This window comes from Trachemys scripta, chromosome 3 (assembly GCF_013100865.1).
Source record: "Trachemys scripta elegans isolate TJP31775 chromosome 3, CAS_Tse_1.0, whole genome shotgun sequence".
Lineage (NCBI taxonomy): Eukaryota > Metazoa > Chordata > Testudines > Emydidae > Trachemys > Trachemys scripta.
The window spans coordinates 79,329,620-79,356,654 of record NC_048300.1 but is presented as its reverse complement, the minus strand read 5'-3'; the positions used below and the strand labels follow the sequence as shown (position 1 = coordinate 79,356,654).

General features: G+C 38.1%; 1 protein-coding gene across 8 annotated transcripts; it reads left to right on the top strand.

Moving 5' to 3' along the window:
- Positions 1 to 6: 6 nt before the first annotated feature.
- On the top strand, positions 7 to 25,903 carry ERMARD (ER membrane associated RNA degradation). 8 transcript variants are annotated; one of them, XM_034765167.1, is made up of 20 exons: positions 540 to 757; positions 3,893 to 4,057; positions 4,209 to 4,482; positions 5,276 to 5,444; positions 7,352 to 7,491; positions 8,100 to 8,201; positions 9,440 to 9,529; positions 10,838 to 10,935; positions 11,761 to 11,897; positions 13,451 to 13,565; positions 14,319 to 14,421; positions 14,710 to 14,739; positions 16,169 to 16,237; positions 16,936 to 17,109; positions 18,109 to 18,192; positions 19,331 to 19,410; positions 20,430 to 20,558; positions 22,292 to 22,501; positions 23,599 to 23,712; positions 24,436 to 25,903. In XM_034765167.1, exons 3-20 carry the CDS (start codon positions 4,417 to 4,419, stop codon positions 24,608 to 24,610), a joined length of 2,085 nt encoding a protein of 694 aa, XP_034621058.1. In that variant the 5' UTR covers positions 540 to 757; positions 3,893 to 4,057; positions 4,209 to 4,416; the 3' UTR covers positions 24,611 to 25,903. The 8 variants fall into 8 exon arrangements, with proteins under 8 accessions (XP_034621061.1, XP_034621062.1, XP_034621058.1 ...); XM_034765170.1 differs by lacking the exons at positions 540 to 757; positions 4,209 to 4,482 and adding an exon at positions 7 to 82 and having other exon boundaries at positions 5,319 to 5,444; XM_034765171.1 differs by lacking the exons at positions 540 to 757; positions 4,209 to 4,482 and adding an exon at positions 339 to 475 and having other exon boundaries at positions 5,319 to 5,444.
- Positions 25,904 to 27,035: the final 1,132 nt, after the last annotated feature.

Sequence of the window (27,035 nt, the reverse complement as noted above, 5' to 3'; positions counted from 1 at the left end):
GCACGTGCCGTGATGTCGTCATTGGCTGCGCAGAGCGTCACTGGTTGTGAGACGGCAGGAGAGGAAGGCGGAAGTAGGCGAGGTAGCTGCGCGCGGTCCGGGCGGGAGGAGGCGCGGCGCCTTTTCGGAGCGTGGGTTCCGCGCGGGCTGGGGCGGGCGATGCCTTCGCCCTGGATGCCCCGAGCGGGGGAGGGAAGCTGAAATACAGCGACGCGCCCTTCCCCGCTGGGGGTAACGTGCTTCACGCCCCTGCCCCCGATCTCTTGGGTGGCCCCGGCTGGAGTCTCCCGCTGTCAGCCTCGCTGCCCCCCGTGTGGGCTGGGCGTGGGGTTCCGGCCGGGATTGGATCCAGGCGGCAGCCCCGGCCGGGATAACGGCTCCTGCTTCCAGGAAACTGTCGCCGTGCTCAGTCCCGCGGCCCGCTTAACCGGATCTATTGGGGGTGGAGCTCGTGTGTGTGACACTGGCCATAAAGGTGCTGCGCCGCCGTCTCGCTCCCTGGGACGCGGGTCCCCTCGGGGGTTAGTTTCTTAGCTGGTGGTTAAAGCGTTTTTTCAGCGCTCTGTGGGTGTCAGTGAAACAGACACTAAACTCCTTGAGAGATTGACAGTCTAACCCTAGGAGAGATCATATCGGGATATCTCCGTGATGCTTAAACTGGGCTAGTTTGAGACATAGCAGGTCCTGACTTGGTGAGGAGCATATGTCACTTCAAGGAAACCGGACTTTGACTTACATTGTTAAATACTACATTAAAGTGAGCATAGGGAGCAGCTTTCATTTTTAATATACTTAAAATGAATAAAGTGTGTAGGAAAAATGCACAAGGTAAAATGTAGTCTGCTAAGTACACTTCTTAACAGTGTGTCATCTAGTAGTACAGAAAGTTAATGTTTCAGGAAAATAAATATACTACCACTGGATAGATTGCTTCTGAACTTACCATATGTTTAGAGAGTGCTTCTAGGAATTTTGGTCAGTTAGAGCCTTATAGTGAAAGATTCTGTCCTTTTCTGAGGAAGTGGCCCTTTTATTTTTTCCTCACTTACTTTAAGGAATGAGCCACTCTTAGAACAACACACCTTTGGAGGGTCTGTCATCTGTTTGGCTGTCCTTCCTTAGATTCAGCTGGACATTCAGTAGCACTGGTGGAAGGCCCAATAAAGTTGACATGACTGGGATAAAGCGGCCATTACCTATTGCTTTACTGGGTATATCTTCACTGCAGAGTGATTTGAACCTAGTTTACCCTAAAGTGGGTGTGAGCATCACCACTGCAAAGCTATGCCCAAATTACCATGTCACTGTTTCTGGACTTGCCTTTGTGTGTCAGCAGCATATGCCACCGTTCTTTGTAACAAGGTGCTCTAGAATTCTTTCCCAGTCAGTTGTGGGAAAACTTGTCTATCCTTCAGGAGGAACTGTGGGAAAGCATTGGATAATTATCAGCACTAGTGTGATTTTGCTTGTCCTCACTCTAAAGTGTATGGGTTCCAGCCAGAGTTAAATCAGAACTTGGACTCTAACCCAGCTGTGCTAGCTAGCTGGGGAAGAAAGCACCTCCAAACTCAAGTAAAAAGTTCTTGTGTATGAACCATAAGAGCATTGGGTTAAAACTTGGGTAATAGCAAGGGTTAACTCTGGGGTGAATATATTGGGGTATATGCTGGGACAGAGGGCTGAAGAAAGAAGAAAAGAGCAGAAGTTTTTCTTGGCAAGCACATATATGAGAGTGAACAAAAGTACCTTTAAGCAAGGTGGGAGGTGTTTACAGGCTACTTGCTGCCTTTGCCCTACATTTTGTCTACAGAGGAGTGGGGAGAAAATAACTTCTTAAACATCTAGAGAAAAGCCTAGAAGCACAAATAAACGTGCGTCAATTCCTTACTCTCTTCTTATATGAGGAAGGAATTTTTATTGGATACCCTCCCTTCTGGCCATGCATAATACATGAATTTCCCATACTAGTTTCAAGTACTAGAAGCCTGGACTTCTAGGAGCCATCTATCTGAAACTATTCTCCAGACATGAAAGAACCCTCTATACGAGCTAAAGTGGACTTTTTACTGTTTAAAGTACGTGCAGAAAATGGTTCAGCCTGGTAACTTTTATTGCCTGGCTCTCTAAGGGAAAAATATAATGAAGTTAATATACAGCATAGTAAACTTCTATCACCTGTGTGTGTGTGTTTCCTGTTGATTTACTAATTGTAAGTACAGTTCTCAAACAATATATGTAAAACAGTGTATGGCAATATTTTTGTATGTTTAATTTTTATAATTAATAAATCTTTTAAAATCTGTCACCCCTTTTCCCAAACAAAATCAAATGTTTGCCACATTTGCCTCTGATTTAGTTGGAACTATAGGAATTGCCATATTGGACTAGACTAATTGTCCATCTAGTCCAGTATCCTGTTTCTGAGAGTGGCCAGCAGCAGATGCCTAATGGGGGGCGGGGGGAAGCCAGTACCCCCAGTAAGCAGATATGGAATAATCGGTCCCCATGAAAGTCTCATCCTAATAGCAAAAGAGCAGTTTAAAACATGAACCATGAGATTTTAATCCCTTCTAGAACTGTTTGCAATAATTGTTATAACTTGGTATTCTTGTTACTAAATGTTTGGCCTTAAGAAAGATTGATAAGGGTCAATATCCCATGACAGTGAGTTCCATGATCTAATTATCAGTTTTGAATTTGCCATCTTTCATTTTCCGGAATGTCTCCTTTTGGTAGCGGGGTCTTTCTCATGTAGCTCCTAGTTAGTAGTTTCTCACCCCTATTAATTATTTTATATATTTTTATCAGACCCACTTTTGTTCATTTCCTTGCTAAAGGAAATATCTTAATCTTTTCAATGTCTTCATAGGAGAGTTTTTCTATGCCTCTGATTATAGAGTTTAAGGCCAGAATGGACCACCAGATTGTATTAATAATCTAGTCTGACCTGCACATCACAGGGCACTAAACCCAATTCACTTATCCTTGCATTGAGCCCAGTAACCAGGATTAGACTAAAATATTACAGAATCCTGTAAGGTCTGTTAGTTTGAATATTTCCTTCCAATGTACATTACGTTCTTCTTGTAACATTGAAATTCATCTACCATCACGTTGTCCATTTACCTAGTATGGTGAAGTTCCTCAGTCATTTCTGGATTTTAACTCTGTGTTATGTGCAGACTTTGCTTTCTCACTCCTTATTCCCCCTTTCCCACATAATTAATAAATATGTTAACCAACACTGGACCTAATATGGAAACTTGGTAAACTATTGCCATGATGAAAATTGGCCATTTGTCTACTTTGTCTTTTGTCTTGGTCATTTTTCATCCATGGCAATACTATTCTTCTGAGTCCATGACTAGTTTCTTTAGTAGCATCTTGTGAGAGACCTTGTCAAAGGCCTTCTGAAAGCCTAATTAAAATACTCCTATTTTTGTAGCACTTAGGGAAAATGTGGGTTGATATGTGGGGGACGGTAAGAAGATACTTAGTAATGGGAGTCTTGGGGCTCAGAAGAGTGCTTTTTTAATTTCTTCTTGTGATGAGCCTGCTAAGAGAGAGATTGTGTGCTTGGATTTGAACTGTTGGATTAAAAAACATCAGATTTTTTTTTTTTAAGCATGTGGTGTTTAGAACTTAAGATAGGCACAAGATGTATCTAAACAAATATCACAAGTGAATCTATATGTCTTCAGGTAAAACCTGAATGTATGTGGGTCACTTGTGGGTAGACATTTGGACATTTACTACTTCATTTCCTGTCAGACTGCTCATTTTTCATAGTTCAGTGCACTCTTCAATACAAGTTTCAGCACTTCCATTGTTAATTTAAACTTAATTGGATTTATACTTCTGCTTTGGAATAACTTCATTTTTCTGTTTATAGTGGTTTGGAAGCTGTTTATGCATAGAATTTGTCATTCCCGTCCCTCACTGTGGAGCATGTAAATCCTGCAAGAGACTTATTTTCTCAAAGGAACTTCAGAGCCTATGGTTTCACCCCTTGTAAACAATGCTTCAAGCTGTATTAATTCCCACAGAAATCCAGAAGGTAAGCAGGAGATGTTGAAATGGATGGTTGCTCTTTTCTTTAGTCTCCTTTCGTCACACCTTACAGAAGAAAGATCCCATTCAGGAGTTCTATTCTGAAGTGTGAGAAGATGATGCAAATACACTATTTCTTTTTTCTCCTTCTACAACAGGGGTGGTCAAACTACGGCCCCCGTGGGACCATCCTGCCCAGCCCCCGAGCTCCTGGCCCGGGAGGCTGTCCCACCTCGCCGGCAGCCTCAGCTCGCTCACTCCGCCACTGACGCAACTCTGGGCGGTGGGGCTGTGAGCTCCTGGGGCAGCGCAGCTGCAGAGCCCGGCCTGACCGGTTGCTCTGTCCTGTGTGGTGACAGCGGCAGCATGGCCCAGCTCCAGCCGGGCGGCACGGCTGTAGCGCCGCCAGCCACCGATGCTCCAGGCAGCGCGGTAAGAGGAGCAGGGCGGGGTTGGATAGAGGGAATGGAGTTCGGGGTGGTGGTCAGGGAGCGAGGGTGTGGATGGTGGTCAGGGGAGAAACGGGGGGTTGAATGGGGGAAGGGGTCCTGGGGGGGTCAGCCAGGAAGGAGCAGGGGTTGGATGGGCAGCAGGGGTTCTGGGGGCAGTCAGGGGACAGGAAGCGAGGGTGTGTGGATAGGGCAGGGGTCCCAGAAGGGTCGTCAGGGAATGGGGGGAGGTTGGATGGGGCAGGAGTCCTGGGGGGGGGGCAGGTAGGGGGGGGGGGCCAGGACATGACCCCCTCACCTAACAGGCCCTCCATACAATTTACGAAACCCGATGCGGCCCTCAGGCCAAAAAGTTTGCAAGCCCCCCCCCCCCCTTCTACAACCTCACCATCCTGTGTTTTTCTGCTCTCACATATGTGGTGGGAACTTGTATTACAGAATCCTTTGCTATTGAGGGAAGGGGGGCAGTTATTGTCCCAGAACTTGGGGTTTGCCCTCCACCCAGATTTTTCATACATCTATATGCTCCACTTGTTGGCCCCTCCCAGGGCATAATGTAATCACATATAACTTTCCTATGCTGACACAACCTTGCTGTCTCTCCCTCCCCCAATTTTTTTCTGAAATGATGCCTCTGATTATAGTATTGAATGGACTTTAGTTGGATTACCATGTTGAACACAATTGTAAACACACACTTTAGATTACAGTTTCACTAAGTAGTGACTTTCTTGTTTTATATGGTAATAGGAAGTACCCTTTGTTTTGTGTTCCAGATGTCACTAGCTGACCCAGTCACCACCTGTCTTTCCCCTGCAGTGCATTATATGGTTTGCAAACTTGGATTTGAGATAGAAGACAGCCATTCTGTTAATAGTATTGTGTCTGAAAATGGTGAAGTATGTTGGAGAACAATCACAGAGCTTGTGCATTACCGTGAATCAGGTCAGTGTTTGCTTTAGATCTATTGTGTGTTATGAGTCTGAAAGCAAAAACACAATGCAGTTTGAGGTAGACCTACCATGGTTAGGACACTGTATTATAGTACAGCAACAGCTGCATCATAGGTTGTGTTACAGAATTCACTTTTAAAAAGAGCTTTAAATCTTATTGGGGAAGGAGGATAAACACAAAACCCCATTGAAATGGTAAAAACCAAAACATTGAATATATACTTTAAATATTATGATTTTTTTTTTTTTTTTTTAATCACGGTGGCTGGATGAAAAATCAATTGGTACAGAGAGAATAAGTTTAAAAATCACCTCTCTTGTGGATTTCCCCTCCCACCCAGATGATCTTATTTTTCTTTGTTACCCCTCTTGCACGAAATCTAAAACACTCTGACACCTGCCCTTTGATTGTTACTCCCTGCTGTGCTGATTCCTAGAACACCAGGTATATAGAGGTAGTATTTCTCTCTAAAGCATTTTATAATACTTTAGCCACAATGAAAAATGAGCGACAAGGTGAACCTGCTGAATTTTCATTTGACAAATCTGCTGCAGCACAAATGCTGTCACTTGCTTCCAGGGATGATAGAAACGAGAGAAGTTATGTTGTCTGCCTCTGTCATATTTAGTAGTTACGTATGTGAGTACAGCTTACAAGGCACGCTATTTTTCCCCCATGGGGATGGAATACTAACTTCATCCTAAAGAGGAGAGATGATATAACGCTAAGAAAAAGTACATGTACTGGGCCATATCCTCAGACATTTTTCCATTTAAGTCAGTGGAGTTTCACCAACTTACATGAGCTAGGAATCTGGTCAGCAGGACCTGTAGCAGGCAACCTGTACAGCTTTGTCACTAAACTTCTATCCTTATCCCAGCATAGCTATCATTCCAGCCTTTGCTTGAGAGGCTGCCAATTATACCAACTCATATGGTGGTTTTATGATTCATTTTCTAATGTTATTTATGCAAGATATTATTACTTGTTTCTGTAGTGGAGTTGGTAGAGATGATAGGCAAGTGCATTATAAAACACTATTCTACTCGGCCCTCTGCAGTACATCTTTAACTTGTGCACCATTTATTTTTGTAACAAATATTTTGTTGAGCAACTTTATATATTGCCATGTTACATACAACTTCTCTCTTCTAGGTCACTTGGCCACTTTGCCACTTTATACTTATGGGTGAATGTACTGGCCTTCCAAAAATGATGGTCCTGTAGTTAAGGCATGGGGCTAGGAGTTCTGGGTTCTATTCCCATCTCTGTGACCTTTATGAAATCACTTAAAACTAGGTTTTGCAAGCTCAGTTTCCCTTTCTACTCCTGCATTTTGCAAGCACATGATGTTTTGATACCTAAGAAATTGTCTGAGCCCATGTTAGGGAAACACTCTGTTTAAAGTTATTGTTTTTATCTGTAAAACATAAAAGCAAAATATTAGAATATATGACATTCATGATAACTGTCAAACAGGAAATCTCATTAGAGTATGTAGGAAAGAGAGAAGCAACTACCTGTATTTCAGGTTGTTAGGTAAGACAAGTATCTGGAAGTATTTTTTTCTCATATGAATGAGTTTTTCCAACTTCCATTGGAACAGGGCTTTAAAAAAATCCCTTTAGCTTGTATACCTTAAATTAAAAAAACAAACAAAAATTTTTACCTTTCCTTATTTAGGATAGGTACTTACTCTTATTTTCCATTATAACTTAATTTTCCATCTTCTACAAGTGTCCTGTTGTCCTGGCAGAATAATCTGTGTAGGGTGAGAGGGACTTTTGATTTTTAAAACATATAGCCTGATGAGAACAAGTTTCGTTCTCCATAGGTTTTGAGACAGTGGACCTTTTGAAATTCGCTGCTCTGACCACCCTTTTATTTTTAATTTTAAGATCAAAATGTGGATTATATAAAAAGTGTGCAGCTGTTAGGACCTTTATGTGAATCTGTTCATTTGCATCTACAATCCCTGACCATGGAACAATTTGAAGTTCAGTATTCATTGTGGTTCCAGTGGACAAACTGTACAGAGGTACGAAAACTAATATTGGCAGTAAATATTTTAAATTATGCAGCTGTCTGAAGAGTTTGGGACCAGATTACACAAAAGTAAACAGCAAAGCAAATTACCCTCTGTAGCTTTCAGAATTTGAAACTAATTGGCATCCTATGAAGTAATAGGATAAGAACTATGCTGAAATACGCTACAATTTATCCATGTTATCACAATAAAAAAAATCTATTAAATGTTTTTGGCCTGTGCCCACGGATGAGTAGGACTGTCTTTGCTTTTCTGTGAAGCCTAATATGTTTGTTTGCTTCTCTGTAAGGGTCCTTCTTTTGTTGAATTGTTTTTCTCTGTCAGAAATCAAAGGCTGGGTACTGCATGAACAGAGAGTTTAAATTATTCTGTAGGTGGTGATCTTGCCAACTTTTTCTGCAATCTGGTTTCATGGACAGAGAAGTCTTTATATATTTGTATATGAGTGGGGAGGGAGAGGGAAATCACTGAGAAACACTTGGGAGACTTCATTTCAGCTAACCATATTTGTATGTAAAGTTTGACAGCTTTCTTCAGTTTTTATGTTAGTGCATTGATAGTGGGAAACATAACTTTTCCCCTCTCTTCTAACCTCACAGCTACTTCTTGAAGTGTTTGCTGCACTGGATAGCATGGAAGCTACAGCAATTGCACTTAGCTTAATGAAACTAACATCGTGTCTGGAGCGAGCCTTGGGTGATGTAAGTGCAAACAGTTAAGGTTGTGCTGAAGTTTTGATTTAAGAAGCAAAGATATGTGCTTGCAGATTTTACTATAGTTGAAACTAGGATTCTGTAGTATATGTTAATAGATAGGGCGGCATGTAAGATATAAGCCTCATATACTGTCTTGAAATCTGGATGCCAGCTGGTAACTTCTGTTCTTGACCTAATTACAAGGTTAAAGGAGACTGACTAATTAGTTAAGGATGTTAGAACAGTAACATTTTTTTCTGACTTAAAAGCCCCCCAACCTCTTTCTCTGTATGACCCTTGAAAGCCTGAAAATAAAATCTGTTCACTAACTGGAAGCTTGTCTCCTGCGTCTCCAGGTTTCTTATTTTGTAGCGTACTGTAGAGTGTTGGGCTGCTTGCAGTCAATTTCTGCATGAAACAGAAGTAATTTTACTCCTTTGGCTTTGCTTTTCATGCAAATTCCTTTATGGTACTCTCTAGTTTAGAACGATTTTGTTCTATCTTTTGGCCAAAGTGGCCTTTAAGAACAAGGAATGATGTCTTTGTTGCACGGCTTTTGCCCTTGTATCCTAAAATTTAATTTCTCGGTAGTAAAAGTTCACAACTCCTGGCCTGTGTTCCTGGAATAATGTCTAGAGAAAAGATGGTCTCTGTTTGAAGAATTCTTCGATTTCTTTACTGCATCAAAAATCCAGTCTTGGCTTCCAGTATTGGAGAAATGAAAAAATTAGGCATATGATCTGATTTGTAGATGGTTAGTGGCTCTTCATGGGACTGGGTGACTACATTTGACCCTTATAGCAGATCCTCAACAATGTTCTAATTCATGAGCCTTACGTAGCCTTTTCCAGTAAATGCCATTGGATTGTGGACTTAAACCCACTGTTGAGGCTCCTCTGCACCCCACCCCTTTTTTTGTACCCTACATTCTCTCCACTAAGCTTCTTGCCATGGCTCTATCTTCTTTCTAGTACTGGAATTAAAGTGGCACTGGAATCAGAGAAACTAGCTATGTAAGATTCTATGATTTAGTTGATTTGACTCATGATAGAATTTCTTATTCCAATTTGTCCTTTTTTATCATCTCATGAAACTTCAAAGTAGAGGTTTTTTTAAATGTTTTATTAGTTGAACTGAGTATGGATGTAGAAATAGTTGTATACTTGAAATATTTAAAATATTTGATATATTGGGACATATCTATCTTTATTTCACAATATCCTGCTTTGATTTTTTTTTTTTAGGTTTTCTTACTAATTGGTAAGGACTCTCCATTCCTTTTAAGAGATTTGCTTGCATCTCAGGAGCTTGCTGCAGTCTTTGGACAATCTGTGGTGAGTATGTTTTTTGAAGTCCGCTCTTACTGCACGTGAGGTGCATTGCCCTTTTATAAGATGTCTAGGTTCCAAGCAAACTACAACTTAAGTTAAACAAGAGTTTGTAAATACTGTAGTATGTACACAGTTGATATACCTTTCCAAATGTTACTTAATATAGCAAGTAGTCGACTCAGGGAGGGAATAGTGCAAGAATGCTAGCTAAAATTTTAATCTTAAGTGGAAATACATTTTTATGGTGATATACATATACTGTATTAATACTTTTATATTCTGTATAGTCTCCAACCAAAAATCTACATATGTGAAAATTAACATCAGACATTACAGAAATTTAAACATTTTAGGTCTTTGGCTTCTAGAATGCAATGTTACAAACTATAATAGTCCAATGCAAGCTAGAAGAGGTTGCGTCAGAACAGCTTAGTTTTAAAAGAATTTGCCACTATGTTGTTGTGAAATGCCTTCTAAAGTTCCCAGAAGTGGTATTTTTCATAGTTATGCAAAGCAGTTGGCCAAAAAAAAGGGGATGGTATTTTTCCGATAGTGCTTACATCATGCTAGGCTTTTTACGTGAACAGGAGAGAAGTTACAGTTTCTGCTCAAAGAACTTACACTTCTAAAAATAGATAATGGGAAAGACAGACATGAGTTATTTGATACTGCTTTAGAAGTTTAGTGTGTTTGTGTCTTTATACAGTAGTTTAAACTAATATATAACATACATTTCATAAGGATGATCTTTGGGTTTAGATAGTCTGTGTAATTCAAGTTTCACAAATAAACAACCAGCAGAATTTGAGATTTTTTTTTTTTCTCTTGTGGATCTGAATCTGGAAAATCCAACCTGACTAAAGAAGTTCCAACTCTTGGGCCAAGTTCTGCTGTGTTACATTAGTATAAATGTATTGATGTATATGAAATTATTGGGGATTTATACTCTTTAGAAAATAGAGCAAAATTTGATCCCATTTGTTTGTTCTTCCTGATCCAGCATAGTTTGTAACTTTTGTGATAGACTGGCTGTTCCTATTTTTTTTTCTTTTTTTTACATAAACTGAGTAATGTACAAACAAAACAGGAAAAAAAAACCTTCTTTTAGAGTGTGCCATGCATCACAAGTGAATTATTTTTGTGGCTTTTGTTGTAATCCATGATTGATCAGCTTGATGCGGCTAAGCTTAAGGACACTTGACGATATTAATAACAGCTAAAATAGTCTCTCAAATTTTCTAGCAGGAGAAAGGCATACAAAAGGTGAAATATATATTACCTTACTTAGTAATTATCCTCTATCCCAATTAGATGAATGTGCTAAGAGTATTCATTGGGTCTCCATATGGTCTAAATCTCCGTAACATTTTGTGGCATGGATTTGCTTCCCCTCAAGAAATTCCTGCAAAGTAAGTTACCAGTGAAGTGTTTCCAAATGTCTCTTTTTTGCCTGTCAGGCTGCAAGCTGTAGAGGAACATTCAGCATAACCAATAGCTCTCTCTTGAAATTAAAAACTGATATATTTTCCTCCAGTCTTCTGGCTATTGGTTTTCTGAACACTTGTTTTTCATCAATCCACTTCCAACTGAGTATTTCAACCCTAAATGAAACTAGTGAACAGAATCTGTATTTGTGGTTGAATGGAGGCAGGGCAGAGCGCAGGGGAAACTCATGGCAGCACTTCACTATTTTATTTTTTAAAACTGTTGCTTTGTAATAACACTGCCATGGCCAACGGTTTTCCCAGCTCTGCTCCAGATATGTCTCAGTTGGCTAGTCAAGTTTCATTTTGTATTTGGGTGAGTGGGGAATTCATTCAGGAGCTGTTTTTGCTTTGGTATTAAACTTTGAGTTTAAAATATTTAATTGTGCTGATAGGGAAGTGAGTGAGTCAGTGCTGTTTTGGGGAAACCTGATGCCTTGTGTGTTAGAGCAGCAGTGGGAATAAGCAAGTGCAAAAGGTACGGAAATGGGGTAGATAGAAAAGCTAATAGACCCAGCTAGAGAGTGGGTTTTTAAAATTTTTAAAATTTTCTTTCACCTAATCAGATGTTGGGTGTTCGCATTCAGGTGACGGGGAGAGCGGGAGGATTGGATCTGTTGTTTTAAAAAGGCAATGATCTCAAGATCTTGTGTATGGAGATTTCTTCGGAATGTCCCCGTTCCACAAACATCAGTTTTTCTGGAATATATGTACAGTCTCTCTTCTAACATGTTGTGGTATTTCCCCTAGATATTGCTCTATGCTGCTTATTTTAACTGCAGGATTGGGCCAGTTGCTAAAGATATACCTATTGCAAACTGAAACCATTTTAGTACATCGACCTTATATAGCCTTCACTAACTTAAAGGAGTTGGACATTTTTCCAGGCAAGTATCTGATTGTTAACAAGCTGTGACATTCTAAGATTGGCTCCTGAATTCTTTGTAAACTCAAAACCCAGCATTGGAAACAATGGCTGTTCCACAGTCCTAGGATTGAGCCCTTAATTAAGACATCTGTGTGTACCGCTGTTAAATGAAGAAAGTAAATTGCAGAAATATTTTTAATATACTTAATAGAGTGTAAATAAATATATGTAAATACCTGGAAAAAGAATGTCTAAAATCTAAATTGGGCATTTAAGCCCATGAAGTTTAAGTTTTTTTATAAGGGTTATAGTACATGCTCTAATCTGTTGATAATGAAAGTACAATCTGTGTAATAAAGAATCTCCTACTTTACCTCTGCAAAGTTTTTAACTCTTTGCAGAGTTGGTGTTTCATTCACCCACGTGGGCTGGTGAAGGGCTTCATTCTGCACCCAACTGGAGATTCAGTCCTGAGGGAGGGCAAGGTATAGTGCTACTGCGGCCAAATCCTGGGGCTTCTGCCAGAGACTAGCATCTTTTATTTATTTATTTATTTAGCTGAGAATCTCTAGAAACCTGGCTAGTAGAGGCTGCCTGAGGGGAATCTCTTGGATCCCCTAGCTATGTCCCTCCTTGGGCAATGCCTCCCACTCTGTGGGTGCACCAGTATGCTCCAAGGCCTTCAGCTTAATGGGGGCTATGGACACTTTTGTGCTACATTGACCCACTTCCAGCTGGACTCTCATTCTGCTGGTGGAACCAAGACCAGGCCTCTGAAGGCAAAATCCAGCCCAACATTCAGCCCTCCTGTATTATGAAATTCTAAACTGCTTCTGAATTTGTCCTTTGCCATATCATTGTGCTTCAGAATCTAAGATTTCTTTTAGAAAGGAAATTATTTCTAGTCCTTATGGTTACAGCGGAAAGCTTCATAATGTGAACGTAATGCAAGGCAATGCAGTGATGTCTGTGTGTCCAGGTTGCCTGATACAATGGCTTTGAGAGGCATTTATCGTGATGAGTTGTCAACTCTGAAACCTAAAAACGACAATCTGAGGAACACAGAAAAATGACAATGTAGGGACAGCACAAAATTTAATTAATATTAAACTATCATCAGGGGTTCTATACTGACTCTTAATGAAATTAAATGAATAATAAAAGCTACACTTTCTAAATTTATCTGAAGGTGATGCAGAACTTCCACCATAGTGCCACAGAACTCAGATCAATCTTGCTGTGGAGGGCTAGTCTTGCCAATAGGCAGCAAACCAGTTTTTAAAATTCATGCCTTATTTAAGTCTGTCATGTACAACAGCTGACCGGTAATGCATCTTATTATCAGTTTTCTCAATTTTTGAGCTTAAATGTTTTTAACAGTACAGCTTTATTTAGTTGATGTTAAAAGGCTTAACCAAATAACTGAATAGCTGTTAGATCTTTCTACAGATTAAGCAGAAATAATTTGTATTTTTGAATGAAGTGCTTTGAATAATTCCTCTTCAGTAAGTCTAACTCTCTACATTTCAGTATATATTGTTAATTTAAACAAATGTTTTTGCTGATTTGTAGATATTAATCATGAAGCACTTTCCTTAACTGAGGAACTAGCAAAGATATCCAGTTTTGTATTAAAAACAGTGTTACCATTTTGGGTTGCTGCACTAACAGCTTTCAGGCAACACAGGTAACAGAACTGCACTATTACATTTTCCTTCATTTTTTTTCCTTATTTCAAAATGATTTTTTTACTGTAGGCATCCGTTATTTATGGAATAATCTGTTAGCTTGCAAGGCTTTATGAACCAGAAGCATTAATGGCATCTAAATGTATTAGACTAGCCTCATGCAAGTGTACAATTCATGGAGCTGGCATTCAGTTTTACTTGTATTTGCATTAAATTCTGTTTTCATTAGAATGCAGCATAAAGTCAGAATTAAATATTACACTTTTTTATGTGAAACCCTTGTATGAGAGAATAGCAGACCTCTTCAATAGACAAGTGACAGCTAGAATTCTAAACTAGACTTTGAAGTCAGCGTAAGAGTTTATATGACAATCACAGAAAATTGAGACCAAGAAACAGAGCATTATAATAAATTAATTGAAAAAAAAATTGAAATCTGCAAATTTTGCACGTTTGCGGATCTGTAATCATATGCAATTTTAGTTCTGTCTTCCCTTCCCATTATATGCTACACCAACCTGTCACATCATGTCTTTATTTAGATTATAAGCTATTTTCTTGGCAGGGTTTGTCACTTATTGTATGTTTGTACAGCACCCAGCACAATTGACCCTGATCTTGATTGGGTGCCCAGTGTACCACTGTAATACAGATTTTAACAAGTGCTTATGTACAGTTATAGCTTCCACAAAGATCAGTGTGTGTTTAAAGAAAAATACTAAAATCTTACATGCATTCCTCTAATTTTGCAGGTATGCTGACTGTGTTATACTGTTACTCCCTCAGCTGGAAACTGGACTTAGGTTGCTCTTCGCCACAGTTAATAAGTGTCCAAATAGACTGCTAACTGCTGAGGTAGGGTTTTTTTTATGATCGTGGTACCTTTATTATGATATATTACTAATAACAAGCTTCAAACATGTCCTAAAATAGTTTAATATTATACTTAAACAAGTAGCTTTTAGGTGGACAGTATAGTTTGATCTTTTTACAGACTTCTGATATGCCTTTTTAGAGTGTCACATATATAGCAACTCTGGTTTGTCATGGTAATTAGATAAAAATTCAATATGTAAGTGCAGTTGGTATCACCGCTTTTTGTTTCTGAAAATGGAATTACTGTGATATTTTTTTCTATTGTAGTCATCTTCTCTTTATACCACTTTTGATGAGGTAAGTTATCTGTAAAATCTTCTGGAATATTTGAACATGTGTTATTTCTTTACAGTAAAGTATTTATAGAATTCAAGCACAGAAAAAGATGGAATGATGTTGTTGCCTTAAATATACTAAAATAAATTTAAAGATACTAATGCCTATCCTACAAATGGACCTGGCTGAAGTCTTTTGAAAATAAAGATAATTCCATGAACTTTTTGAAGTTGAGAAAAGATTTCACAGACCTCAGGTGGCAGAGACAGAAAAATAAGACTCACTACAACATCTATAAACTCCTGGCAGCTCCTCAGTGTACACTTCTTTGTATTTTCCTCCTGGTCCTTTATCTTCTTGGTATCCCAACTCTAAATTTCCCCCATCTTATCAATATTTATTTTTCATTAAAGTGCTCCGAAGTGTACAGAGTATTCTAAGTGTGACTGAAGCAGTGATGTACAAAGAAGGAATATTATCTCACCAGTCCTTGGGGCTTGATACAAACAATAAATTATAATCCTTAATGAGAGATCATGACTAACGTGCAATGTTTGGTATTGATCTACATTGTAACTTCATGATTGTTTTTATGTATATTTACACTCACTTTTTAGTACTAATGATCAGTAAAGCCTTTCCCACCATGTTGGACACACATGATGATTTTTCCCCAGTTGAGGTAGAACACATTTTTTTAATTAAACTGTTGAGACTCTCTTACCTATATTGAATGGGATTTGGTACATTTTAGGAAGGTATAGGAGGTTAATATCCAATATTCTACTTCAAAGAAGAAGAGCTATGGAGCCACTATTTTGGTAGTGACCATACTAAAATACAGCACTTACACTGAACTTTTTTGATCCAAGATCAGCAAGTTTGTTTGGAATCAAGAGTTTCTATGAACTAGAATTCTTTCAGTCCTCTTTATTAACCCCATAAACATTGATCTATTTCCAAAGCACAGTGGTTTTGCAGTACATAAAATCAGGAAAGTAGCTTGGTCCCAAAAGCTGCCACAGAATGGAATACAGAATCCAAAGTTGGAGAGTGCAGTATTTTGTATGTCCCTGTTACTTATTTGATGAGTAGGTGATAACTAGGTGGTAACTTAAGTTCTTGTAAACAGCTTTATTTTTTGTCACTAATAAAAACAAAATATGCTCTTTTATCTGCATAGGATCACCTGTTTGAAATAAATGCAAACGTACACCGAAGCAAGCAGCCTATAATAACACATTTCTTTCCTATTTGACTCTCCAAAAGCCAAAATATTTTGTTATCCCATATTGTCCATCACTGCTAAATAAAACAGGGGATGGAGATTTGGTGCTAGTTTAATGTTATGGATGGCTTACTACTATAGTCAGTATTTTTCATTTAGCTTTATAACTTTGGGTTTGTTCAACATTTAAGTTGTCTTCAATTTCAAATGCTTTTTTTCTAGATGCTAACAAAACAGCTGAATGATAAAGAGATCAATCAGCTTCCTCTAATTCTTGGAGAGCCTTCAATGGTAAGTGTATTAAGTGCTTTTTATTTAGCAATACATTTATAATTGATGGTGTTAAGAGTGTAATAGATTCTTTAGACATAAGAAGATCACATCCCCAGGAGCTTACAGTCCAGTGCCCCTGATCTGGCTTCAGTATGAAAAAGGCAAAATAATACTTGGCATATAATATAAGATTAACTAAAACAGCACAGAATTTTGAAGTGGAAAAGGAAACCTAACTTGAGAACATCTGTTTTTGTAGGGAGTTGGCTTTATTACCTGGCATCAAGAAACTCACTGCCAGCAGGAATTTTTTTTTTTATAGAAAGGTGGCTATTTATTATGAACATCTTGACTTTTTATTCCTTTTAACCATTGTTTATCATATTGCCATCCAGACTACTTCATTGTTTCTGATCCTCAGTTCCATTCTGCCAGAGCTATAAAGTATAGACTCAGGAGTCTTTGCTTAAATTTAGTCATTTTCAGCTATTTTTGTTGATTGTGGGTTAGTGTTGTGTTTTTTTTTTTCTTTCACCTCTCCTCAGACCTTTCCCAAAATGGGAGTTGCCTTTTTTTAAGAGGTGTTCCTCTTGCCCCTCTAAGTGCTCCATTTCATATGGGCCTAAGTGCCTTTTGTGCCCCAAGAATTGCATGCTTATTAGGGTTTCTGTAGAATTGTGCTATTTACTTAGTTTTGTCCACACATGATTCCACAGGAATTCCTTTGGGATTTCTTGAACCATCAAGAGGGTCCACGTGTAAGAGATCATTTAAGCCATGGAGAGATCAACTTACATGAGTTTCCAAGAGAAATAGCCAATCAGATACTTGCATTTTCAGTTACACTTTTATGCAGATTTTCAGAAGTGGAGGAGCTCACAGCTTTTAAGGTAGGAGCTGGTATTGTGCAAGTGGAACAATGTATAATCATTTGGATGCTAAATATGATTTTAAAACCATTTATGGGCTACACCTTTCTTAATTGTTTTTAACCCTCAGCACCTTTTTGTGGGTGGATACTAAGCTTTAAATATTTTCTAGCATTGCTCTGTAATACTGAAATGAAACACAGATAAACTGTCCCCAATATTGCCCTTCCTGAATTGAACCTGGTTTGTTCTTTTCACCCCTCCTTGTTAATATTTTGTTTCTTCTCGCTGTACTTGCACTGCTTAATTTTTTACCTAAACTATATATATTTAATTTAAGACTATCATTTTGTTCTCTCCACCTTGCTGTTTATCTCCCTGTTAGGTCAACTCCGAATTACCTCCAGTTTATCAGTATCTTCCATTGAAGTACTTAAAAGTGCCCACACTAAAGTGTGGCTGAATCAGTTATGGAGATAAAATCTGACTGAATACAACTATGAATGTGAACTTGGTACAGTAATGGAAATGTGGTTTTGGCCATGTACTGTATTGAGCCATGTCCAGTTGTATTATCTACCAACACATGTATTTCAGTGTTAATGGTCAATAAGTATGTTCCTCCCAATTTCCTATTGATATTTAGGATTACTTTCCCTAAATTCAATATATTAATGTAAGCTCTATTAGCCAAACCTCCATTTATTAGCTATAGCTCATTTTACTAGATCGTCAAAGTACAACATGTCCTATTCCAGTGGAGATTGGAGCTTTTTTTACACACAATTTTATAGATTTAAAAAAAACAAAGCAAAAAAAAAAATTACTGAACACCTAATATACTAATTAGTGTCTTGTTCCTTCACTTTGACACATTTAATTGAACATATATAACTAGTCCCTTTTGAAGTCAACGAGACTGTCTCATGTCTAAAGTTAAGCGTGTGTATAAGTTTTTACAGGATCAGGATCTGTTTTTTAAAATTAGTACATATTTTATCATTTATTTTTGTAAACTAGGAGCACACAGCCATTAAACCACTGATCAGCTGTGCAAATTGCTACCGTTCTCGGTTTCATCCAATTGCCCGACTTAAGAAACAGGTATGTGGATATGACAGGGAGGGTAAACATTCCATACATTTTAAAAAAATTGTTTAACTGTTGTCTTTTTGCTTTGATAGTCCTGAATAACTATTAGGCTTTTGAGGGAAGTTAAACTTTATCTACCCATGCAGTTTATTTTCTTTTCTTGATGGAGGCTCGAGTTAGATATTAGGGAAAAGCTTTCTAACTATAAGGATAGTTAAGTACTGGAATAGGCTTCCCAAGAGAGGTTGTAGAATCCCTGTCATTGAAAGCTTTTAAGAACAGGTTAGACAAATATCTGCCAGGGATGATCTAGGTGTCCTTGGCCCTGCCTCAGTGCTGGGAGCTGGACTGTGTGACCTCTTGAGGTCCCTTCCAGCTCTACATTTCTATGACTTCTACAGCTACCTTTGCCTAGTGAGGCTTTTTTTTTTTTTTTTTAAGTTGGTCAAAAAAACTTTTGGAAACCATAGAGGTCCTGGATTAGACTAAAATTAGTAAGAGATGTCGCTCTATATTTGGGGTATCAAATGATTAAAAAAATGAATCATGATTAATCACAAGATTAAAAAAAGTCATGATTAATCGCAGTTTTAATTGGTCCGGAGCAGCTTGGCCAGGGGCAGCTTCATGGGGGGGAAAGAGGCGCGAGCAGCAGTGGAGCAAGTCAGTGGGAGGAGGGGCACCCCTACCCCAGAAGCACAGAGTGGTGCCCCCCTGAGCACAGTGCCCCGAGAGTAATCTGCAGATTGCAATATGAGAACCACTGAACGGCTTGATAGTCTCTCTCTCTTTATTGAGTTGGGTCTGTATTAGACAGTTCCTTCTTACAAACTTTTTAAGTTAGTGAGGATATGAAGTACATTACAGTGATAGTACTGATTAATTCTTTCATATTAAACAATGGGGAAAGTAAGAAATGGCTGCAGTTTAAGCTTATGTTGTGGCATGAACTTTTCATTTATTTTAGGACTTTCCACCCTTATGTCTTGAACATACATACCTTAATTGTAACTACTGAGCGAATGACTTAAAAGTTACAGAGATTTTAGAAAATTTAAATAGTAAAATATGTTGCTGTTGCAAGGTATGTCATATGGGCTATATCTTGTATTGAAGTTTGGCTTTATTAAGGTGTATTTTGACTTCCTAGGTGCTGAAGTGTATGAAGAGCATTAGTTCATGGCCTGAGCTTCCTATAGTGCCTGAAGAGCAAATTCAAGAAATTCCAGGGTATGCCTGATCCATTAAAAAAAACAATCATACCGTGAAACCATACTTATAAGGCACTGTGTTCTCCACAGCAAGTGGGACCTAAATTCTGCAGCAGGATTTCCTGTATATTACAGCAATCTGGTACAGCAGCCTGGAATTCTGTGGCAGCTTTGTTTAAACTAAAAATGGAGGTTTCTATTGAATTCAGCTTTGTTTTGAAATAACAGAGTTTGAGATGATTGTGGAATGCTTGAGTAGGTGTCTCACAAAGTTACAAGGCCGTGTAGGAGTGGGGAACAAGACTTCGATGTCATTGGCATAGTGAGAGCTGAAATGATGCAAATGATCAGATTGCTAGGACTATAGTACAAGTAGAGAATGCAGCAGAAGCCTGAAGGATGCCAACAGATTGGTGGCTGCTCCTTCCCTAAGAGATATTGATGGAGCTGCTAGCAAAGTAGAGAGGGAGCCCAGAGGACCGAAGAAGAGTAGGGATGAAGAAGGAGAGGCAATCAGCTGTGAAGACCAAAAAAAAAATCACTTCTCATGGTAGAAGCTTGGATACCACAGTGATGGGAGACCGTATAAAAACAGAGAGATTAAGAAGAATGAGAAATTCTCCTGAACTTGACATGGAGGTGGCCATTATTGATTTTTATGGGGCAGTTTTGGAGATATGGAAGGGACAGAAGGCAGGGAACCTGAGGAGGTGGAAGATAGGAAGTCTGACTGTACATAATGAAAGTATTTGGTACGCTGTAGGATTGTGGAAAAGAAAGTAAGGAGATAGGATGATGATGATGCATAGGGAGGCTGAAGAGACTGAAAGGACGTTGCTTTCGAGATGGAGAACCCAAGAATTTGCTTGTAAAATAGAAGGAAAGGAGCCAAAGGATTACAAGGTAGTAGTGGGCATGTAGATAAATGGCTGTGACAAAATAGCTTTTGCTTCAATTAATTGTGTTAACATGTAAACTGTACACACTTCTTTATTTTTGTGAAAGATTCTGAAAGTAATTTTTGTCTTTGTTTTTAAGGTTGGAAAGAAGTGCAGAAACTAGTCCTTGTATTTCTGTGACTACAGAAATCCTCTCTCAGTTGCAACACCATTTGCCCCAGAATTGCTACATTTTAGATGATCTAATGAATAATCTTTTAAGTGAGAAGTAAGTTTAATGTTCCCCCACTCTTGAGTCTACGCCTTAATACAATTTACTTCTGGAAATAAAAGGAATGTGGGACACTAATGAGAGCTCGCTGCCCAAGTGTTCCTTCCCTTATCTATAGAAAGCATTGTTGAAGGAACCATCGCATGTGTTTGTATGGAATTGTAGTTTCCTCAGTCTAAAGGTCTTTAGGATTCAACAGAGAACTGTCCCCAGAATGAAGGGGAGAGGTTCAGAAAGCTGTTGTAATCTTGTTGCTTTGCAGTGCAACTTGAAGAAACAACCATGCTTGTATTTCAGACATGGGGAAGCAAAATAGTTACAGATGCACAAGAACTTTATTACAATAACTTGACTAAATTACCTTCAGTCTGCTTTATGGTACTGTACAATACTGCACTAGAAATTTTAGTCTTAGCATTGTGATTGGTGTTACAGGTGTGCATGACATTAAAGTGTTAATCTACCTCTACATACTTCTCTACTAGCCAGACTTACATTTCTTGAGTCTTTGAAGTAGAAGCTGAGATTTGCTATATATTTTTGTTTCTGAGATTTCAGGAGGTCTAAATATAGCTCACGTTACTTCAGTTTCAATTTTGAAACTTCTTTCATTTCACATTTTTAAAAGCCCCCTTAAGAGTTTGCATAGAGTCTTTCTTTACCACCCTGGGCTGGATTTCAATCAGTGACGTACAGTCATTTCCTCGTGATGGCTCTTCAGTGAGCTTGTTAATGAACTGATGGACTTAATCTGGTTTGTACAGGATAAGTGTCTAATTCAGTACAATAGTCAACGCCACTGATGTGAAATGCATCCTTGCTGGCAGTCTCAAAGAGTCCACTGATTTAATTAATATATTTAAAAACAAAACTGCTTTCCCTTCTCATTTGCATCAGGCTCATTGCATGTGGGAAGGATAGCATGTTGAAGATGGCTCTTCTGTTGCCTTTAGTTTACATAATTTATAGGTAGACTTTTGTTTTCCACTGCTGTTAATGTCACTTTTCACAAGCACTAAAATCCCTTTTAAAGCATTAAAGTAGGAGGCTTCTTAATACTGTTTAAGGTTTTTTTACACTTACGACCATTATGTCTGGCATGGCAAAATATCTTGCTTGTTCATTTTTTTTTTTTTAAATAAATTCTCCCTTAAAAACAAACCATTTGAAGTGATGTGGCCATCAAGAATTGTGACATACTTAGTATTAGCTGACTAGTATATATAAAGATGACAGCACATGTTGGCATTTTAATATCTCTTAATGAAGCCTAATCTAGTGTGGTGTTGATTGAAACTAGTATTTTGTGAAATGTTAAGACTAGTTCTTGGTGTACTGCTACTATTCAGCTCATGGTGTTTTGTTTTGGACACCGGTCTATTGTGGACTGAACTATAATTAGTGAGAGACACCACCCGTTTCATTAGTGTATATTGTATATTTTTGGCCAGTTTTGTATATTGTGGTATTTATTTCTTTACTGCTCTGGCCTGGAATGAGAAACATTTCAAACTTCTAGTGATATGATATTACTTACAGTAACGTGAGAGAGAATACAAATCACTCATGCTAAATAGATTCTTGTTTCATAAGGAGACAGAGTAAATCTGTTTCCAAAACATCTGGGTTAGAATTTTTTTAGCTCAGGCTACACTGGAATGGTTGTGAAATCTTTAAGTTTTTAAACCCTGCTAACAAAAACTGAAACAGAAATATTTCCTGTTTTATAGGCTACTGGTTGAACTCTGTAGTACGCACATTTGTACCCTATACTGCCCACGTTCTGTACTGGAAATATTGGTTGTGTTCCGTAAGATAAGCACACAGTGCCATCAAGTGTCAGATCAAGTTATTGCCAGCACTGAAATGAGATACACACAGTGGATAAACAAGATACTGCGTTCACGACAGAGGCATAACTATCTACGAATGTTACACAGGTTGGTTACGTTTTTTTCCCCTTTTTTTGGAGATGAAGGGGTAATTTTAAGAGTGGATTTAACAGAGTAACTGAACACTTCTTTCCATTTACTCTGCATGTGTACTCTTCCATATTCTGCTTATACAATGTTAAAACTAACTAGGTTTGTGTGTCATTGGTCTACTTAGAGTTAAGAATCTTCCATAATTTCCATTATACACCAGTATATTAATGCAAGTAAAACTCAAATCGGAGAATAATTTATTTGGATATCTTTAACATTTTTCTCTTGTCTGGCCTGGATTATTAGGGTCCAAATAAAAAGGTAATTTAAATGTTTGGTTTTTGTAGTTTGTTCTCTTGGATGAACCTAAGCACTAAAAAAGGAAAGGAGAGGGGAAAAAGTGAAACTTCCAGTCTGTTAAAACTGAATTACAGCGGTTGTCCCCATCTTATCAATGCTTCTCTCAACATTTTATCGAGTAGGATGCTGGCCAGATCAGGAGTAATGGCTAGGATTCCATTAATGTAACACCTAACCAGCAGTATTTCTTGGGGTCTATGATTAAACTTTATATGAGTGGGATCAGGGAAATGAAAATTCTAAAAAGTTAAAAATTTTAATTTTATCTGGGATTACAAATGCTAAAATGCCTGATATATAATATATATTTATTTATTTAATGGTGTCACTAAAAATGTGTATTAACGTAAATTATTATGTACTCTCAACCATAACCAGTACTTAATTTTTGCCAGGGCTGAGCCCCAGCACCTCTAGGCTTGGCAGTTCGTAGCCCCGGGACCTCTGGGCTTGTCACATCAGTTATGAATGTAAAAAACTTGCTTGAGCCCCAGCACCTCTTTCATTATAAATTCAGCACTGACCATAACCCTATCTTGACACATTTTTTTCCCCTCTGGAAACTTACATATATGGCTCTTTTTTCTTGCTTGTAAATTGTTCATAGCTATGATCTTTGCTCCATTTTTCACTAATGAATCTTTCAGACTTTTTTCTTTCACTCCCCATACCCATTTTAGGGTGGAACTGGAAATCTGAAGAACAATTTTGTATTAAAAAGACCTCTGTTACAATTTTCTGCTTATTTCTAGCATTAAATTTCTGTCTCCTGTGTTACGGCTGATTTTAATGTTGATTATTCTGGAACTAATTAACATCCATACTATTTGTGAGAAGAATCCTTGTGATTATCAGCAGTATATAAAGTGAGTATATAGTAGTTGGTTAATTAAAATAAGTGAATAATATAGACTCTTTTCACCCTCCTTTGAACATCTTTGGTCTACATTATGTAGCCTTATTGAAATTGCGGTTTAACAGCATGTGGTACATCAGGTAGTCAGTCTGTTTCCCCTGTCTTTGCAGTACAAATCTGGGGGACAGGTGAGGGGCTCGCTAACTGAAAAGTCTTTGTTTACAACATGTTGTTCAGCTAGCCACAGTTTCAATTTTTATTAGACTTCCCATTGGCACAAATAGGAGGATAGTCTCACATTCAAGCCCAAAATTAATAATACATAATAAACTTTTGATTTTAGCATGTAATCAACTTCATTATTTCCACTCTACACTTAAATGGAGATCACAGGCATTGTAAAGTGTTTGGCTGCCAAAGAAAGGAAATTGTAGGAGAGAACTCCTCTATATACTGTTATATTTCTATAGTCCCGTAATATTGCATTTTTGTGCACTACTATGAACTGCAGTTCCGAAAATTATTGCTTGTCCCTGTCTTTTTCTCTCCACCCAACCTTGCCGTACGTAAAGGACAAGTGATGTAGCAATGATCATGTGATAGTTGGGAGACTAGGAAATCAGGAAAAAGTAGCAGCCCCAAGTTGGTCATCATCAAGGTCTGGTCTGGTCTGTCTTTCTTTTAGAAAGTCTTTTAAAGAATGACTTTTTCATATTTTTTTTATTTCTTGTAGGTTTCTAAAGTCAATATTGCAGTATACTGAGAACTTGGTGACATACACAAGCCCAGAGAAAAACAAATGGGATGAATCCATGGAGCTTACGCACAAAGCTTTGATAAAAATTAGGACTTTCAGTGAGAGAAAGCTAACATTAATGCAGCTAGCAACACAAGTGAAGCTGTCTTGAAAACACTTGGTTTCTATTACATCTCAAAATTATTATTTTTTAATGCCTCAAAACTTAATGTGGCCAAAATTCTTAGAATATTTCTACTCCTTTCTTTGAGTGCAGCTTCCATCAAAATGCCTTTGAAAGCAGAATTTGGCATTTATGTAGCGACAGTGTTGCTGATTGGAGTTGGATAATTGCACTTCCTGAAAATGGAACATTTGTCAAGTGCACAATGAGACTCTGAGCTCTTACCTCAAAATGATTTGAAATGTATCTATTATTTAAGTGTACTATGTGCTTTAAAGCTTGATTTTTATTTTTTATAGTGTACCTGAAAATGACCAGGAAAACACCTGAAATAAATGTATTGGGAAAAATATTGAACTGAAAAAAAGCTATCAGTGTGGTGAAGCTAATATTTGGCCCTTTCCATGGCCACATGCGACCCATTCTCTCTCATATGCGCTTAAACAAATATCCCCTCCTCCCCCCCAACAACAACAAAAACCAACAAAACCATGTTACAACATTTTGAGTTAACAGCATTTCCTGAAATCCTTGTTTGCTAATATTAGCACAGAAATGGGCAAACCTTGGTGTGTGATTTTTTTTTTTATTTATTTTTTTTTAAATTTGTTTACATGCGAAAATACTAACATTTTTGAGTTCTCAGCAATAAGTATTGAGTATTTTTTACACTCACTGTTGTCATGGTACCTTTTTTGATTAGTTTAATTTTTCATTTTATCTGCTAGTACCAATCTTTAATGATTCATAGTTTGGGTAGAAATTTGGTTTTGTACATTGAAAATCAGAACATATAAATGTTCATCTTGATCCTAAAAGTGATATGTCCTTATGTTGCATACCTCATTTTTATCTTTGTTTTTCAAAAATTATGAAAATAAATCTCTCTTCTCTCCCCCAAAAAGAAAGGGGCCTGCATGAATTCAATAAACAAGCCATCTACCGATTAACATCAATCCATGTGTCTTTCCTAAAGGATGTAAAACAGATAAATGCCTCTTGGTCAGGTCACCATTTTTTAGTATTTATATATTCGTGCTGTAAGAGGCTTATTACAATAACAGATTGACTTGTTTAGTCTGAAGATCACTCCAGAAATGTCCTTTTCTTTTGTATTCTAAAACCATTAGCTCGGTTGTATAGAAGTATGAAGATCTTTATTGGCTGTCTGGTAACTTTGTCACTAGTGTATGTCATTATTCTGTGCATCCAGAAAGTAATGTTTCTTTCACAATTTAATCAAAGGGGATCTGGCTAACACCATTAAAGATCTGAATTGCATTTTTTAGGAGTTATTAATCCTTCATTGAAAATCCCAGTTGGAGAACTAGTGGATCAATTATCATTTTAGTTCCTGTACATTTTATATATTCTGTTTGTCCAGGGACGAGACACAAACTTTGGCAGTCCCGCTACATATAAATATACCCCTTCCTCAACAGTACCTGTAGCAGTATGTTTCTCGGGTGGTATTTATAATTTTGCATTTAAACATTCACTTTTTATTACCACATAGTCAAAAGAACATAGAAATTAGGAATGTTCCAAAGAAGAAAATGAAAACTAGTGGCATGGGTGTAAAAAGACAGGTCTAGAACTGGAGTGAATGATGTAGGTTAGAATTGTGATCACTGATCTAACTGGTCACTATGGTCAGGCAGTGGGAAACTTCCACATTACACTGGTTCAAGCCACTACGCTTAGTCCCTTCATTTCATTTTTAAATGTAAAACAGTAGCTATTACTTGCATAACAAAGATTTTAGAGACTCTGTGATCATCGTTGGCGTACTATCTACAATGATGCACACAGGTTGTACCTACACATTGCACATCTTAGCCGAGAGAACTTTGGCCATTGGGGTGCATGCATACCACTTTGCAGTACTGAATGTGGCAAACTACAGCCCTCCCTCTTCATTCTTCCAGCCTCTGGAGCATCTAGTAGGACCTCTGCTCCTATCTTCACCAGACAGACATTCATGGATCTCATTTGGAAAATGCAATTAGTTCTGAATCAGCCATTCACTTATTCCTTACTCTGTTGGGTCTCATGGCTACATGTGTGGCTCATGGTTTCTCATGGCTTTTGCAAGGCTAAGAATGAGAAGAGTAGGGCAAAGAGAAAGTGTTTTATTTTTCTTAGTCTAGTTTCCTGAAAACACAGGTGCCTGTCCTTCAGGCCATTTGGGCTTTGAAGAACAACATGCTAACAAGCTCTTTGCCAAGACCACCTACACTGTGCCCATCCTCTAGCCACACTTCTTCGGAATTTGTATGCTGGGCTTTGAGGTAATAGAAGGAACCTCAGCTCTGACCATTTAGTAAGGTGAAGAAACAACAGCAGGCCTTCAGAAGGTGTATGCATATATTAACACACTGGATTTTTTTTTCCTGACTCTGTTGTCTGACTT

Coding starts and splice junctions, on each gene's coding strand:
- ERMARD (XM_034765167.1), top strand. CDS start 4,417: ATGGCCCAGCTCCAGCCGGGCGGCACGGCTGTAGCGCCGCCAGCCACC. Junction 4,483..5,275: donor CCGATGCTCCAGGCAGCGCG/GTAAGAGGAGCA, acceptor TTTGTGTTCCAG/ATGTCACTAGCTGACCCAGT. Junction 9,530..10,837: donor CAGTCTTTGGACAATCTGTG/GTGAGTATGTTT, acceptor TATCCCAATTAG/ATGAATGTGCTAAGAGTATT.